The 16,017-nt window shown below is 37.8% G+C and overlaps 1 protein-coding gene across 11 annotated transcripts in view; it reads left to right on the forward strand.

Moving 5' to 3' along the window:
* The window catches only part of LOC131067563 (uncharacterized), a 225,361-nt gene that overhangs the window by 83,923 nt on the left and 125,421 nt on the right, over positions 1 to 16,017 (forward strand). For all 11 annotated transcript variants that reach the window (XR_009111842.2, XR_009111843.2, XR_009359122.1 and 8 more), the window contains one exon: positions 8,253 to 8,358. Coding sequence is in view for 6 of the 11 variants with exons in the window: in XM_058002641.2 (XP_057858624.2) it covers positions 8,253 to 8,358 (106 nt within the window). In the remaining 5 variants the exon portion in view is untranslated. The remainder of the gene's footprint in view (positions 1 to 8,252; positions 8,359 to 16,017) is intronic.

Here is a 16,017-nt window from a genome sequence, read left to right on the forward strand (position 1 = left end):
TCACTGAACCATTCCTCGTTTATCAATGTTTTGCACTTAGCAGGATTCATGTCATAAACAACCAGAGCCTCATCGATAGTTGTGGCAATGGGGTCATCAGGAAACAGGATATCAAATGCTTCCCCAAGGGCTTCAGGCGTGAAGTCAGCTAGTACCATCCCCTTCAATACCACTAATTTGGTTTCCGGCTGATAATGTTTAGCAACCTCAACCATGTAATGTCCCCTACCCGATCTATTTAAATATACTAAAATTGATAGATTTTCTTCAATAAGTTATTAACAAGTGCCTGTCTATTTTCCTCATTAGCTGATTAATTTCATTATTCATAGTTCTTAATATAGATATCAAACCTTGCTACTACTTCAGTTTTAAGGGAGAAGGGTTTACATTTGTTACCAAAGCGCTTAGAGACCAACTACAATAGGTTCCCTCAAAGTTTACAGATCCAAGCCCTTACCTATCTTGGGTCTATACCCTCAAGGCTTATGGGTTGCTGATCCCCACCCTATCTTGGGACTTAACCTATTGCTTGGATTTAGACTGCCCCTCTTTGGAACATCTCAATCCCATCTTCTTAAATACGGAAAGTAATAACATGATTTAGACTATAAGTATATATATTTCTTATGTATTATGAGTATATATATGAAATTAAATATGACTGTCATACATATTGCAGTCCATATTAGCATTACTATTAATTCTGCATAAGAACATTATTGGGCTTCATATATTGAGCATACTTATTAAGCACATCCCCATGCATACCACCAAGAACACAAATGTTACTCCTGTAACTTGATAACAATTCTGATCTGATCTGATCAATGGTGATCTTACTAGATGCTTTTGATTCCTTTCCTTTATATCTCTCAATGTGAGGGAGAGGTCACACCTCTTCATCATGTATACCCTTTGGCAAGAGACACACCCTTTCACCATTAGTACCCTTTGAAAGAGTGCAACTCTTCATTATTTCTGCCCTTTGAAAGGGACACAACCTCTCATAATCAGATCTGCACTTATTATTTAAATCAGATCTGCACTTCTCATTTCCAAATTATTCCCCCTCTCAAATGAGGTTCTCTTCTCCCTTTTACATCTCATTGTTGAGGGAGTCGCAACCTTTCCTTTCATTTCTTTTGACTTTTCATTAACTTAATTAATTTTTAATTAATCATATTTAATTATATTTAATTTTATTTTATATTTTAATTTAATTTTAAATATTTTAATTTTATTATTATCATTTATTATTAAATTTTATTTCAAAGTGGGGACATTACATTTAAATGGCGCAACATGGACACTTGAAGATTTTTGGCCTCTAAGCCGATTTCACAAACCCTATCGCCCTTACTGGATTGCGGGTCCCTTAGTCGTTTTGTGTGAATTTGTCTCCTTGAATGATTTTCGGGTTGAGAGCTTATTTTGTAAGACTTTGGCCTTATGAGACCATTTTGTCCATTTGAAGATTTTCGGCTTGAGAGGGCAAATTTGAGACTTGTATATCGCATTTCGGGTTTAGAGACATTTTTTAGGCTTTGAACTTAACATGTATGGGCCGATTTTGTGACTTTAAGTGATTATTTTCTTTTTCGGCCAAATGACCTCTTTTGCGTGAACACGACTCCTACTTTTAGCCTTTCGACTACTTTGCGCAATTTGGACACTTCGTTTCTTTTTCGGCATAAATGACATATTTGCGAATTTGAACTTTTTCGGTCTCTAAGTCAGCTTTGCAAATTTTAAACCTTTTCATCCTTTTCGACCTACTGGACATTTCGCGCGAATTTGGCTTAACATCTTTGTTTCCTTTTTGGCATAAACGACATATTTGCGAATTTCTGGTGTTTTGTCTTTTCGGCCATTTGGGTAGAAATGCGCGAATTTTATTTATGGCTTGGTTTTCGGCCTAGAGGCCCCTTTTGTGAGATTTGCTCATTTTCGGCCTAAAAGGCCATTTTGCAAACTTAAGTGTTTTCCGGCCTAAATCGCTATATTACGCAAACCATTTTCCTCCTTTTCGGGCTAAAAGAGGATTTTGTAAGTTTAATGATTTAGACCAAGATGGGAATTTTGTGAGACTTGGTCTTTATTATCTTTTCGACTTGAAACTTACTTTGGAATCATTTTCGTGATTTTCACTTTATGTCTTATTTTTCGGCCTAAAAGCCTAAAATGTGCGATTTAGACCCCTTTTTAATTTCGGCCTTTTGTCTTCTTTTGCGTGAAATTGACTTTAATTTGCGAATTTCGGGTTATAAGCCGAGTTTGTGAGCTTTGATGAATTTCGGCTTATCAAGCCGATTTTCTCACTTTTGAATGCACTTCGACTTACAAGGTCGATTTTGAACTTTTAACGACTTTGCACTTTGGTCTGGAGGCCGCATTTTGGGCCTTAGGGATTTTGAATTCACATTTTAGCCTTAGAGGTCGAATTTGGCTTTATATGGTTGAATTTCGGGTCTCAAGGCCAATTTGTTTGAACTTTCCATCATTTTGACCCTCTAGGCCGACTTTGAATTTTGGCTTGCGTTCGACTCATTTTACCGATTTCTGAAAACGTTACGCTCACTCATCCTCTCATCATTCAAAAATTTCTTAGCTGCTACATCTTCCTTGTGAATTACTGGAACTCCCTACTCAGAACTTGAGTGAGGACGAGATGAGAAAACAAAAAGAAAGGGGGGACCTTGTCGACGACGAGGAGTGTGTGCAAGGCACAACAGGCCTGAAAGTGATCAAGAAGATAGGGGTATAGTTGTCCAACTCTCTAGCTTCCACAAAAATGAATCATCCAGAGTTCGAGGAGCATTGGGAGAGCATCGACTTGTTGCTCTAATTGAAACTGGGGCTACTCACAACTTCATTGATGCTAGGATTGTCGCCAAGAGGGGCCTTATCACTAATGATGCAGAAGACTTCAAGGTCATGGTGGCTGATGGATCAACCATTGGTTGTAAACGGATGGCTTCAAACATGTCAATGAAGCTTGGTAACTATGAAGTCAAGGATGACTTCTATGTTGTAAATATTTGAGGGACTGATGATGTGGTCCTTGGCATTCAGTGGCTGCGATCTCTTGGTGAGATCACTCTTAACTTGCAAACCATGGAGTTAAAGTTCATGTTTGAAGGAAAGAAGGTGGTTTTGTGAGGGATGTCTAATGGAGGCCCGCGGATTGTATCTCTGAAGAGAATGGAGAGGCTGATCCGTCATAACCAAGTGGAGTGGGCAGTAGAGTGTGTGATAATGCCATCAAATCCATTAGAAGACAAGGGCAGCTACACTACTGATATTCAAGCTCGAATCACAAACAAGAGCAAGGTCCTTGGAAATCCACCACTAAGAAGACCTCCAGAGTGTATGGTTATGCCATCAAACTCACTTGAAGAAAACATAAGCTATCTTGGAGATATTCAGGCTCTGATTACAAAGAGGAGTAAGGTGTTTGAGAATCCACCTCCTGGTAGACCTCCTGAAAGAGGTACAGAGCACATCATTGAGCTAGAAGAGGGAGCCAAGCCTATTATGATGACTCCCTATCGGTACCCCAAGAAGCAGAAGGACGAAATAGAAAAGGCTATTAAGGAGCTTCTTGACATGGGATATATTCGACCAAGCAAAAGCCCTTTTGCTTCGGCTGTGGTTTTGGTGAAGAAGAAGGATGGGACCATGCGTATGTATGTGGATTACCGAGCTTTGAATCAGAAAACCATCAAGAATCGGTACCCAATTCCGAGAATTGATGAGCTCATTGATGAGCTACATGGAGTCGTGTTCTTTTCAAAGATAGATCTCAGATCGGGCTACCACCAAATCAAGATGAGGACGTCAGATGTGGAGAAGGCTGCTTTCAGATGCCACTTTGGGCATTTCGAGTTCCTAGTCATGCCCTTTGGCTTGACTAACACCCCGACCACATTTCAGTCATGCATGAACAAAGTCTTCCAGAAACAGTTGAGGAAGTTTGTGCTCATATTCTTTGATGATATACTCATATTCAGCAAGTCTTGGAAGGAGCATTTACAACACTTGGATGAAGTGTTGAGCATACTGGAATCCGAATCTCTGTTTGCAAAGGAGTCCAAATGTGAATTTGGAATGGAATAATTGCTCTACCTTGGTCACATTATTAGTGCAGTGGGTGTGAAAGTAGATCTTGAAAAGATTAGAGCTATCATTGATTGGCCTCCTCCCGAGAACATAACACACTTGAAGGGATTCTTGGGTCTTTGCGGTTTTTACCGTAGGTTTGTGAAGGGATACTCTCAGTTGGCTGCCCCTCCACAGATCTTACTAAGAAAGGAGCCTTTGAGTGGTCGGAAAAGGCACAAACAGTGTTTGATCAGTTCAAGGAGATCATGAGCTCATGCCCTGTTTTAGCCTTACCAGATTTCACCAAGCCTTTTGAACTGCAGTGTGATGCATTAGGAGAAGGTGTCGGTGCAGTTCTTATGCAAGACAAACATCCAATTGTCTTTGAGAGTGGGAAGTTGAGAGGACCGGAAAGGCTATATTCAATATATGACAAGGAGATGCTTGCCATAATGCATGCCCTAGCGAAGTTCAGACAATATCTTGTGGGGAGTAAGTTCATTGTTAAGACTGATCATAACAGTCTTAAGCACTTCATGCACCAGAAAGACTTGAACGAAAGGCAGCAAAAGTGGGTTAGTAAGCTTCAGACAGTCTACTCTCAAGAAGAGTGGAGTGGAAAAACTCAAGCCACTTTTTATGGGCCATTCAGGGTCATGAGGAGAGTGGGAGCTATGGCATATGAGTTGGAGCTACCAGCAAGTAACCGAGTACATAATGTCTTCCACGTGTCATGCCTCAAAAAGGCGCTTGGGCACAATGTGATAGTCTCTTCTGATTTGCCTCCTTTGGATGAAAAGGAAGAATTGGTGCTAGTTCCTGAGGCCATCCTTGATGTCAGGGAACGATTGTTCTAATTAATATGAAAAATAGGTTTTAAGGACCCGAAACCTTTAACATAGGAGCATAATATAGTTCATCAAAAAGCATCTAGACCAGCTTTGAAACAACTTACAAAAAGACTAGCAAAAAGGCCAGTAAATTGAACGGACAGCTAAAGAAAGGAACGGCAAAGCGGAAAAACCAGAGAAAAAACAAAAAGAGAAACAACAACTATAAAGACTTAAGAAGATCGGCCGCCTTATTGACCAGCTGGTCATAGTTTGCTGAAGCAACTTTGAGTTCTTCCATATCCTTGGTTGGCTTCTTCTCCTTCTTTTTGCCTTTGGTCCTTGCACTTCTCCCATACCTTCAATGTCAGGTTCCAGCTCCAGGGAATCCTTCTCGTTCTCCAGTTTGCTGATGAGAATTTTGGTATTGTCGGCCGAGGCCTTCAGAATGCTATAGCTTTGTTCAGCAATACTTTTGAGGCATTTTTCAATTTTGTTGAATTTGTTGTCAGTTTCCACCATTCTGTGGTCTGTAGCATTGTCATTGGTTTTTGTCTCTGTCAGGGCCTTCTCAATTTGCTCAAAACTAGGGTTGAAGGAATCTTTGATCTCTTCGGCTTTGGCAACAGTTTTACTCAGGGAACGATTGTTGAGGAGGATCATCAGAGAATATTTGGTTAAGTGGAAAGACTTATCGGTGGAGGATGGTACATGGGAGAGTGAGGAGATTTTACAGCATCTTGACTTACAATTGCTCAAGGACAAGCACTTTTGGGAAGGGCGGACTGTAATGTCCCCTTCTTAGTGATGATGCATTCAGTGGTCCATTGGCCTATTCTGGAGACCCGTAGGCTGGTGGAAAGGAGAATTAGGGTTTCCTTCTTTTGTGGAGTCCTGCTCGAGCTTGTCAGGGTTAGTCAGGAGGGAATTCTTCAGTTCTGGTTGTGGTTTCCTTCTAGGTTTTCCATGGACTCTAGTGTGGCAGAACATGCAATTGACTCTTTGGTGAAATGTGAACTTACAATTTTTAGTAAGTTAGGGTTTGGTTGTTGGGATGGTGCAGTCTTACTGAGCTTTCCAAGCTCTTTCACTGGGTGCGAAGATCATGATTGTCGGAGCAGTATTTTATGACTTACTATTTTTAGTAAGTGGTAGTTTGGGCATTTCTATTTTTGGTAGTCTTGGATATGGTCCCGATCTAGCACAATTCAGTGGTCTTCATTGCTCAGCTTCATCCTTGATTTTGTGATAATCAGTATTGGAGTTATAAGTTATTTAATTAAATATTATTTCCTTATCGTAAGGTTTAATATTTAATTATTTTATTACTGATTATTGATATTGGGAATTGTGCATAATATGATTTTTTCCTAAGTCTGCCTAGGCGAATTATTTTGTGTTAAGGAGGGACACCTAAATGAATGAGGGGACTTTATTTTATTTGACAAAGTATACTTTCATGCCAAAAATTGTGGTCTTCTTCCTAGGCATGTTTTTGACTTGGATATGGCGCCATTCTTGGGTCCACCATGGGGGAAATGAAATGCAAATTTGAGGGGGAATTTGGAGGCATTTGAATTTGAATTTCAGTTTTGGAAACCTATTTATACAAGTGCTTGGCCTCTCTTTTGACCATCAAAAGAAAATATAATGTTATGTTGTCGGATTGATTCCAGGCTTCTTCGAGGGTGAAAACTTCCTAGACTTTTCAATTGCAGTTTCGAGTTTGAGACATCACTCCTAGCTGAGGCTCTATTGTGTGGATTTTGTGGTGGTCTTGTGGTTTGCGTGTGACGATTTGAGGAAATTGGGTTGCTGCTGTAATTTTCAGTGTTGCTGGTTCCTGTGTGGCTGAAGCAAAGTTTCGTTCCTACTTCCTTGCCTCTACGACCTATCATTCTAGGTATTGGCTCGAACAACTTCTATGCTATAGGCGATGTGTTTTGTAAGTTTGCAGCCTTTAATTTGGAATCTTTGTTTTTATATTGCAAACCTTACTTTTCAGCTTGGGCGTGGGTTTTTGGGAGTGCATTGGGATGCGTGCTTGGTATTTTGGGATGTTTAGAAGCTCTATTTCAGTTCGCTCTTAGTCGCTTGGTTCTTAGTGTCAGTTTGGGGTGTTTTGAAGGTGTTTTGAGTGAGATATGAGCATTTTAGTGTGATTCAGTGCTGCTGGTTATGCATTTCCAGCCTGCTGTTATTTATATCAGATTTTAGGAAGTTGGTGTTGAGCTGGTTTGGTGATAATATCTTCTGTGATTCAGCATTCTCTTCTATTCTATCTTTCCTATATTTTGTAAGGTTGAATAGTAGTACTATCAACCAATTTCTGAATTGTAAGCATACTCGCTGAACAAGTGGAAGAGGCAGGCTTGTTGCCTATTTTTTGGTATTTGTAACTCAGTCCTCCCACTGAATAAGTGGTCGAGTGATAAGTTTTATGTATTGTCCTCCCTCTGAAATATGCGGTAGAGTGATAGCTTTATGTAGTGTCCTCTCGCTGAAATACGCGGTAGAGTGATTGAGTTCTAGTTTTTTTGTTGTTTCCCTTGGCTGGTTTACCGCCAAGAAGTTTAGTTTCTTTCTTGCTGGATAAGCAGAAGGGGCTGGCTTGCCGCCCGTACATTGTAATTTCAGTTTGGTTTGTTGTGCTAACGATCCCCAAAACACCGTATGCTCTCACCCTCCCAGATTGGGCTCTTGGTGAACAAAAGGTGGAAGGGTTCCCTTTCAGTAGTTTGGATTATTTCTTTAACCTTAACAAGTTATGGTGTTTGCGTTGTAATTCTTATTGCCAAAAAAAAATAAAAAATTTAAGGGAATATTATAACATTTATGATGGAGCTTGTCTCTTTTGAGGGTATTTGCAGTGCGCTTTGTTTGAGTGTGAAGGTGACAAATACAATTTTTTGAGTTTAAATTGGTGCTTTATGGACCGCAATCTATCAACTACCAAATTATGAGAAATATCATCATAAGGGAGCCATTGGCACTGATATGTGAAGAAAAATTTAAGGGAGGAACAATGATGCTTACACAATTTCATTTGATTTTTAAAAATGCCATGTTTAGTAATAGGGTTTTAAGAAATATGGATGACTTTAATCAATTATTTTATGATTTATCAACATTTTATGTTTTTATATGCTTGCTAGTTAGCATGCAGCTCACATTTATTTTATGAAGTTGTTTAGATAATTTCATCTTCTTTTAGGGCATTCTAACACATGGCATTAGATTATCATCTATTTTAAATATTCAAATTTCTTATTCTCTTTGCTTTAGAGGTACAAACCATTTGCATTTTTAACTTTGCAGGTGAGATTGATCTATTGAATGTTAGCTTTGATGGTCCTCATGCACCAGATAGAATTTCAGCAAAAGCAGGAGTATCTGAACTACAAAGAATAGCTGCATTCCGAAGGTAGTTGACTTAAAATGACCCGCAAGAATGGATGACTTGAAAATGAATAATATTGTGGAGTCTAATGTTCTAAAAATTGGACTCACTTTTATAAATCTTTACAACCTCGAAGATTTTCTTGGCATTTCTTTTATGTGTAACCGTGTTTATGTAATATAATTTTATGCATCAAATGGCAGTGTTTCTAACTTGTTTTGGTGGAAGTGATATATATGGGGGAAATGATGGATGCAGATAAGTTGATGATTGAATTTCACAAATACATTCATAGACAAGATAAACATTAGTGTCGCAGAATAGTCATTAGTTTTAACTTCGTGGTTTAGAAAGGATTTTATATATGCTTTATTGATTATTCATAAAATATCTATGTCTAAGATAGGGGAAAATATGACTGTACATGGATGTTAGAATGGTTATGAAAAAATGTTGCCACAAAGATGCATAGATATACTAATGCCGATAACCTTATTAGAATGTCTCCAAAAGAAAGGAAACAATCTGTTTATAAATCAATTTAATATAAAGATTTAAAAATTGAATAGGAGGTAAGCTCACATTCTCTTCCTTGCAATTCAAGCTTGGATTTTAAAAAATATCATTGTATAAATCAAGTTAAAAAAGGATCTTTATGATTATAGGAATGAGATAGAGAAAAGGTCGTATCTAGAAACAAGCCGTTATGAACAAGAGTAAACTTCTTGGATGCTAAATCAAAGGTTTATTATTCCTGACACCTCAACCGAAAGGCCCTTAGCTCAACACATGTAATCTGACTCTCATTTAGATTCTGCATTGGTATTCCCACATGATAGATGTTAATGTTGTTGGCTCTTTGTAATATTCCCTCTTATTTTTTTTGGATTTGAAGCACAACAACATTACAATGCACCCGATAAAGTTAGGAAATATAATTCCAATGCCATTGAAAGGTAACCCTTCCACTTTCTGATCACCAAGAGCCCAATGTGGGAAGGTGAGAGCATACGGTGACAAGGGGTTCGTTAGCTCCTAATCCATTGGAAATTACAATGCAATTACAAAACTGGGCGGCAAGCCATCCCCTTCCATTTTTTCAGCGGGATGAAGAACACAAACTTGGCGGTAAACCAGCCAAGGCAACAAAGCATAATATAACCAAATCACTCTACCGCTTATGCAGCGGGAGGACTTTTAAATGAAATTATCACTCAACCGCATATCTCAGCGAGAGGACAATATCACTCAACCACTTGCTCAGTGGGAGGACAAAACTGAATTACAAACATATAGGCGGCTGAGCCATCCTCTTCCACTTGTTCAACGGGAAAAACAACATAGAATGAATTGGTCAGTACTACTGAAGCAATTCTTACAATGATAGAAATGTGAAAGGAGGTAGAGTGAAGTACATATCTTATGAATTCACTAACACATTCTAACCAATAATACTACTTGCTGTTCTGAAATCAAATACAAGGAAAACGCAGAAGCAGCCATCCTGAAACCCACTAAATTGCTTGTAACTCACTCAAAACCCCATAGAATCATGCCAAATCAGAAGCAAATGAAGCATATGACATAAGCAAACAAAACAATACTTCGAAACTGCAATTGAAGAGCACCAACAACAATGCATGCATCCCAATGCAATTCTGGAAATGGCGTTTTTGCTGAATAGTTCGATTTGCAACTAAAAATTGGAGAGTTCTCCAAATGCCACGCCAATATAGGAGACTTATCGTCTCTCCGGTACGCTTCCAACAAGCCCTCACCCAGAATGATGCATTCAACACACAGGCAGCTACGAGCAAAATACAATTTCAGCCGGCACACACCAGCAACACCAAAAAACCAGCAGCACACAAATTTTCACCAACACACCCAAAAATCACCAAAAAGCTCACAACTACGCACCACAGCTAGGAGTGATGTCTCACACTCGAAACCGGAGGAAGGATCTAGGAGGTATTCACCCTCGAAGAATGTCTAGAGTCATTCCGACAGCATAACAATATATTTTCTCTGGATACCAAAATGAGAGCCCAAGTCACTTATTTATAACTTTTTGCCAACCAAATTCAAATTCAAATGCACTCCAAATATGCCCAAACCAAATGCCATTCCATTTCATCCACATTTAGCATTGCATTTCATTTCATTTCATTTCCTTGCACAAGTTCGCCCAATTCACATTCACCCAAAATCGCCCTTTTTTAATAAATATAAGTGTCATAAAATAAAGTGTAAAGTGGGCGCTCAACTATGACTTCCAAATAAAAAATATTACTAAGGCAATATACTTAGAAAATCGCCCCATTTGCCTTGAGTTATAATTTACTTATTAACACCATGACGACCCCCTTGAAGTTATATGCAAATTTCGCCCAAATAGACTTAGGATAAAATTAATATTTTCTCCCTTCCTAAGTCCTCCATCCATAAAATAATCAAATATTAATACCTCATGCCTAAGGTATTAATATATTAAAATACCTTCTCAAATATTGATTATTGCCAAATTGAGTCGGAGACTGAAGTGTTGGAAATCACCAAAACTGAACTGAGTTGGGGCTTTGAACTGAACTGCCAAAAATAGTCATCTGAGCTAAGCTGCAGAATCCTTGCCAAGAATAGCACCAAAAAATGCTGGAAGACCAACAACTCAAACTGACCTGCCGAAAATAGCCATCTGAATAGGCCAGCTGACATCCTGCTAAAAATAGTACTTACTAAAAATAGCATACTGCTAAAAATAGTAAGTGTTTCCAAAGTGATTTTAACCACATTTTGAGCAGCCGTCGCACTTACTAAAAATAGTAAGTCAGGAAAAAGTCACCCGATGCAGATGCATGTCTAACCATCCTGAAGCTCTCTGAAAACCCAGAAGGAATCTAGAATCCAAACTGTCAAACTCCCACATATACCCCCTGAAAACACCAAAGAATCTTCCTAGAAAATAGGAAACCCTAATTCTCCTTTCCAAATAGCCTACGGGTCTCCGGAATAGGCCAATGGACCACTGAATGGACATCATTGAGAAGGGGACATTACACTCTTGCAATGCCTGCCAATGTAAGACATCTGATGTCATTTACTTCTAGCCTTGGTTGCCACTTTAATCTTTGTCAGCTTCCACCTCACTGAGACAAAACTATTTGTGCTTGTACTTGTTTTCAGGTTACTATGTTAGGTTTATCCCCACTTGTCTATTTCATTGTTTTCTTTCTTTTCTTTGCTATACTTTTAAAGATGAGTATAGGGCCTTCTTGGTCTGTATTTTGCTATTGTAACAGTTGTATGTTCTAGTCCCATTGACCTATTCTTGGTCATTCATGGACATTTATATAATTTCTTTCTTTTCGAATTCCCTAATAATTTGGAGCAACTCTGAATGTTATGACAATTTTGATGTTTGTTGTAACTATTTGATTGGCATGGGAATAACTAGTATTATAGGAATCAATTTTTAATTATTCCTTACACAATAATTATATTTTTTAGGATGCAATAAGATAAAAGAAGACACAAGGATCACATCATACATTCCTTCAAAGAATGAATCAATTACTTTGTTGAGATGTAAAAGAACATAAATTTAAACAACAACATTTAATTCATTTCAATTCTATGAGCATATGCAAAATGAATGAGATTAACATGCTTTCTTCTCAATTTACTACACAAGAAAGCAACACTAGGAAACTGCTCTAGTTCACTAAATTCACACGTAAGTATGTTCCTTCTTACACAACAGTATGAATGCAATAAAAAATAATGAAAACACATGTAAAACCATAATTGAATATTCGAAGGTGGAAATAGGGAATTGATGTAAGAACGCCCCCTTGATTTTTTAATTCTTTGGTTTCTAAACAAATAGAGATATAACCTAGATTTGCAAATGATGGATTCACTACTCTTATAAAGCTGATACAAGAAACATGTATTTATTTGACTGCTGCAACAGAGTCAAGAAGGAATTCAAATAAAGGTTGCCATTACATTAGAATGTCATACATACAACACGCCCATTTGAGAAATACATCTAATATGATAAAGAGCTGATGCATAAATTTGAGATAGTGCATGGGAGAATGCTACAAAACTGCTGCTCACTTTAGGCAGGGCTGGACAGTCATGAACACCCAGAAATTTACCTTCCTATATGCCTTAAACACCACACATTGGCTCAGAACAGTTCCACATACTGCACAACAGGCTTCAAAGTGCTCCAAATCACCAAGGATAGCAAGGGATAGTTCTGATAATTATTTCTGGGCACATGTTAGGACTGTTTATGGTCTGACACATCATACAACCCTATACGGTGGAGAAAATCTCTGAAATTTCACTTTTTAGCATGCGTTAACACCCATTCATTGTCTCACTTCACCACATTTTAACCTAACACTCATTTAAGACAAAAATACATTGCTATATGACTGTCAAACAGGTCTGAGTGAATTTTCTGAGCTGATAATGGACTGTTGTAGCCTCAATCAGTAAGCGAACACTTAACAATGATCACCCACAAGGCTTAGTTCATTCCTCCAATACACAAATTGTCTTCAAACTAATCCAGCGGCACCTATAAGCTTCCAAACCAAGTCAAAGACTTATCATTTCAGTATGATCAATCACCCACAAATTTAAACTTTTTCCAGCTTCATTTTTTAATGCCCAAAGGAGGTTCTGCAACTGGGGCATTGTCTGAAAACCCCAGTTGCATGGCCAGCAAAGAGAACACCTTGAATATTTTCCTTACCTTCAAATCCAGATTCCGGAAAAAATTGTGAAATCTAATGTGTTTCCTTTGTGGAAACAACAAACCAGATAGGGAGGATCTTTGGCTACCAAAAATAGTGTATTTGAGAAGGGTTTCCTTCTATCAATCTCAAAAGAACTTTTTTGCTTATTCTAGTAGCATCTTGTTATGTGTGCAACATCTTTGAATAATGCAAATGAGAGCCTCAATCCTCTTATAAATTTTTGAGAGCTATTTTATGAAAAAGCATTTTTTGTCTTTACATTGCTTTTTAAACAAAACACTTTTTTGCCTTTTTGATAGTTTTTTGAAAAATCACTTTTTTTTTCTTTTGCATTGCTTTTTCGAAAAAACATTTATTGTTTTTTTCAAGAAAAGAAAATTTCCACTCAAAAAGACCTCCTAGGCATCCACTCGAGGGACAAAACATAACACTTTAATATTTAAACACTAAAATGAATAATTAAATGTCACTTTATTTTTTACTTTAGTGCAAATATTAAATAATACCATTTACCTTGCAAAAAACTCACCAAGACATCGAAAAAGGAAACCAATAATGCTAGAACACAATTGATGTTGAACAAGGATGACGAGTGTTGAAATGAGCACTGGCTATAAATAGTAGTGTTCTGCAAGGATTGAGGTGAACAAATCCAAAAAAACCCGAAAGATTGGTGCCAAAATGAGCACTTCCTATAAATAGCAGTGTTCTCTAGGAATTGAGGAGAACAAACCCAAAAAAGCCCAGAAGACTGGTGTTGAAATGAGCACTTACTATAAATAATAGTGTTCTCCAAGGACTAAGGAGAACAAACCTAGAAAAGACCAAAGAAACCCAGAATGCTACAAAGAGTGTTGTGAGCATCTAGAGCATCGATTGAACTCCAACCATCATTGGATGACAAGAAAACCCTCAAAATTGAGCCAACACTCACTAAACAGGAAGGCGTAAAAATGTAGACATTATAATTGATAGGTATGAAGCATCAAGTTTAACCTTTTAAATTTTCCTAGAAAGTAAATAGATCCTGTTGATATGTTTTTATGATGTGATATTGCTGGAATCACAAGGGGGACTTATGTTGTACATGAATGTTGCTGGAACAGGAAGACTAACTTAACTTGAAAAACAAATAGCAAAAGGAATTAAGGGTTAAGAAAGCTAATCTAATCCTAAGAATGTAGGGAACTAATTGTTGATTAAGTGTGACCAAACCAAGCTTTGTTTCGCCATCAAGGAACAACGACACAAAATTTCACTTCTGTATTATTGTTTGCCATTAGCAATGGTGTTTGGTCGTTTAAGATAGGTAACTAGGATGTGCACCTACTACCAAGATAGGCGAACGAGACTTGGAAGGCATATAGTTTGCAAAGAGGCTATGAAAGCTAATCTAATCCTAAGAATTTAGGAACTAATTATTGATTTAGTGTGACCAAACCAAGCTTTGTTTCGCCATCAAGGAACAACTACACAAAACTAGTGCAATCTCCTAAGGATAAACGAATGATTTTCATATCACCAATGCACATCAACCACACAAACAATGAGCATGAAGTAATAGAAGTTAAGCCTTCACACAAGTTCAGGCGACTACGCATTGTAATTTGCAATCAACAAATTACAAGTAGTATGAACATAAGGTACACCATTCATCAACAATGATATCTTCCATTCATCTTACCAACTTTAAAGAAAATGTGAAGTAGAGACCATGCAAATTGTTGAATCAACACATGAAATTCACAGTATCTTCAATGGAAATAATATGTTTCTTAATGAGAAAATAGATTAGGTATGTGAAACAATATTTGTTGTAATGCCATGTGTCACATGTGTGTGATTGTCCTCCTTGAGATGAGTCAAGTTCAATGCATCTGGACATGCTGACTTGGAAGAACTTTGAGTGGTGGAATGATGATTGGGATGCCACCTCAACTTGCACTGTAGACTTGATACATCATCATGAAGGAGTGTTGATACCTTGGGCAATCTGGATACTTAACATCTCCAAGCTCGGTGTGATATGGGTGAAGGCATATTCCCAAATTGTATATCTTGATCAAGCCAATCTTTTAACTTTGATTAACTCTTTTGGAACTATCTCCTTGATCCCCTTACACAATTTCGCCTCCTATCTCGAGAATTCCTTCTTTGTGAAATGCATTTCATACTTCATACTTGTATTGATCTTGAATCCTCTCTCATCTTGGTGCTTTTTGCCGAGCTTTCTTCTTTGTTGTATTAGCAATGGTTCTTTGATTTCCTCGTATTAGCAATGGTTCTTGGATTTCTGGAGGAAATCCAAGATTGTAAACATATTTCTCATCTCCATTATGTATGCTTGATTATCTAAAGCTCTTCATTGCATTCTTGCATCACCAAGGTTTTGTAGTCTTCTTCCATGCTCCAATGTATTGATTTCTTCATTGTCTTGCCTTTACTCACATTCTTGAGGTGTTCCATTTCTTTGATTCACTATCAAATCTTCTCGTCATACTTGATTTCCTTCTCATTGCATTGTTGTCTTCTTTAATGTTGCGGGTGTGCTTTCTCCATGTGATTGAATCTCCTCGCCCCCTTCATTGCTGTAGCATCCTCACTTGTTCCCTTCCTTATGCTATACTTCCGGCTTCAACCTGAAAAGAGTACAAATATAAATCAACAATCATGTAAATAAAGTGCTCCATACTATCCTAAATGATCCCTTCAAACCTTAACTTGGATATGGAAATGACTGATTTCAGTTGGGAAATGATGTTCTGAGCTCTGATTTTAACCTTTCTATGACCGATTGTTCATGTTTTATGAAGTTGCTGGGCAGATTTAAGTCCTACCTTTGGACAACTAAGGATGCTGAGTACCTTTGGATAGAGTGCATGCATAGTTTGATGTATGCGTACTGCAT

Source organism: Cryptomeria japonica, chromosome 10 (assembly GCF_030272615.1).
Source record: "Cryptomeria japonica chromosome 10, Sugi_1.0, whole genome shotgun sequence".
NCBI classification, from domain to species: domain Eukaryota; kingdom Viridiplantae; phylum Streptophyta; class Pinopsida; order Cupressales; family Cupressaceae; genus Cryptomeria; species Cryptomeria japonica.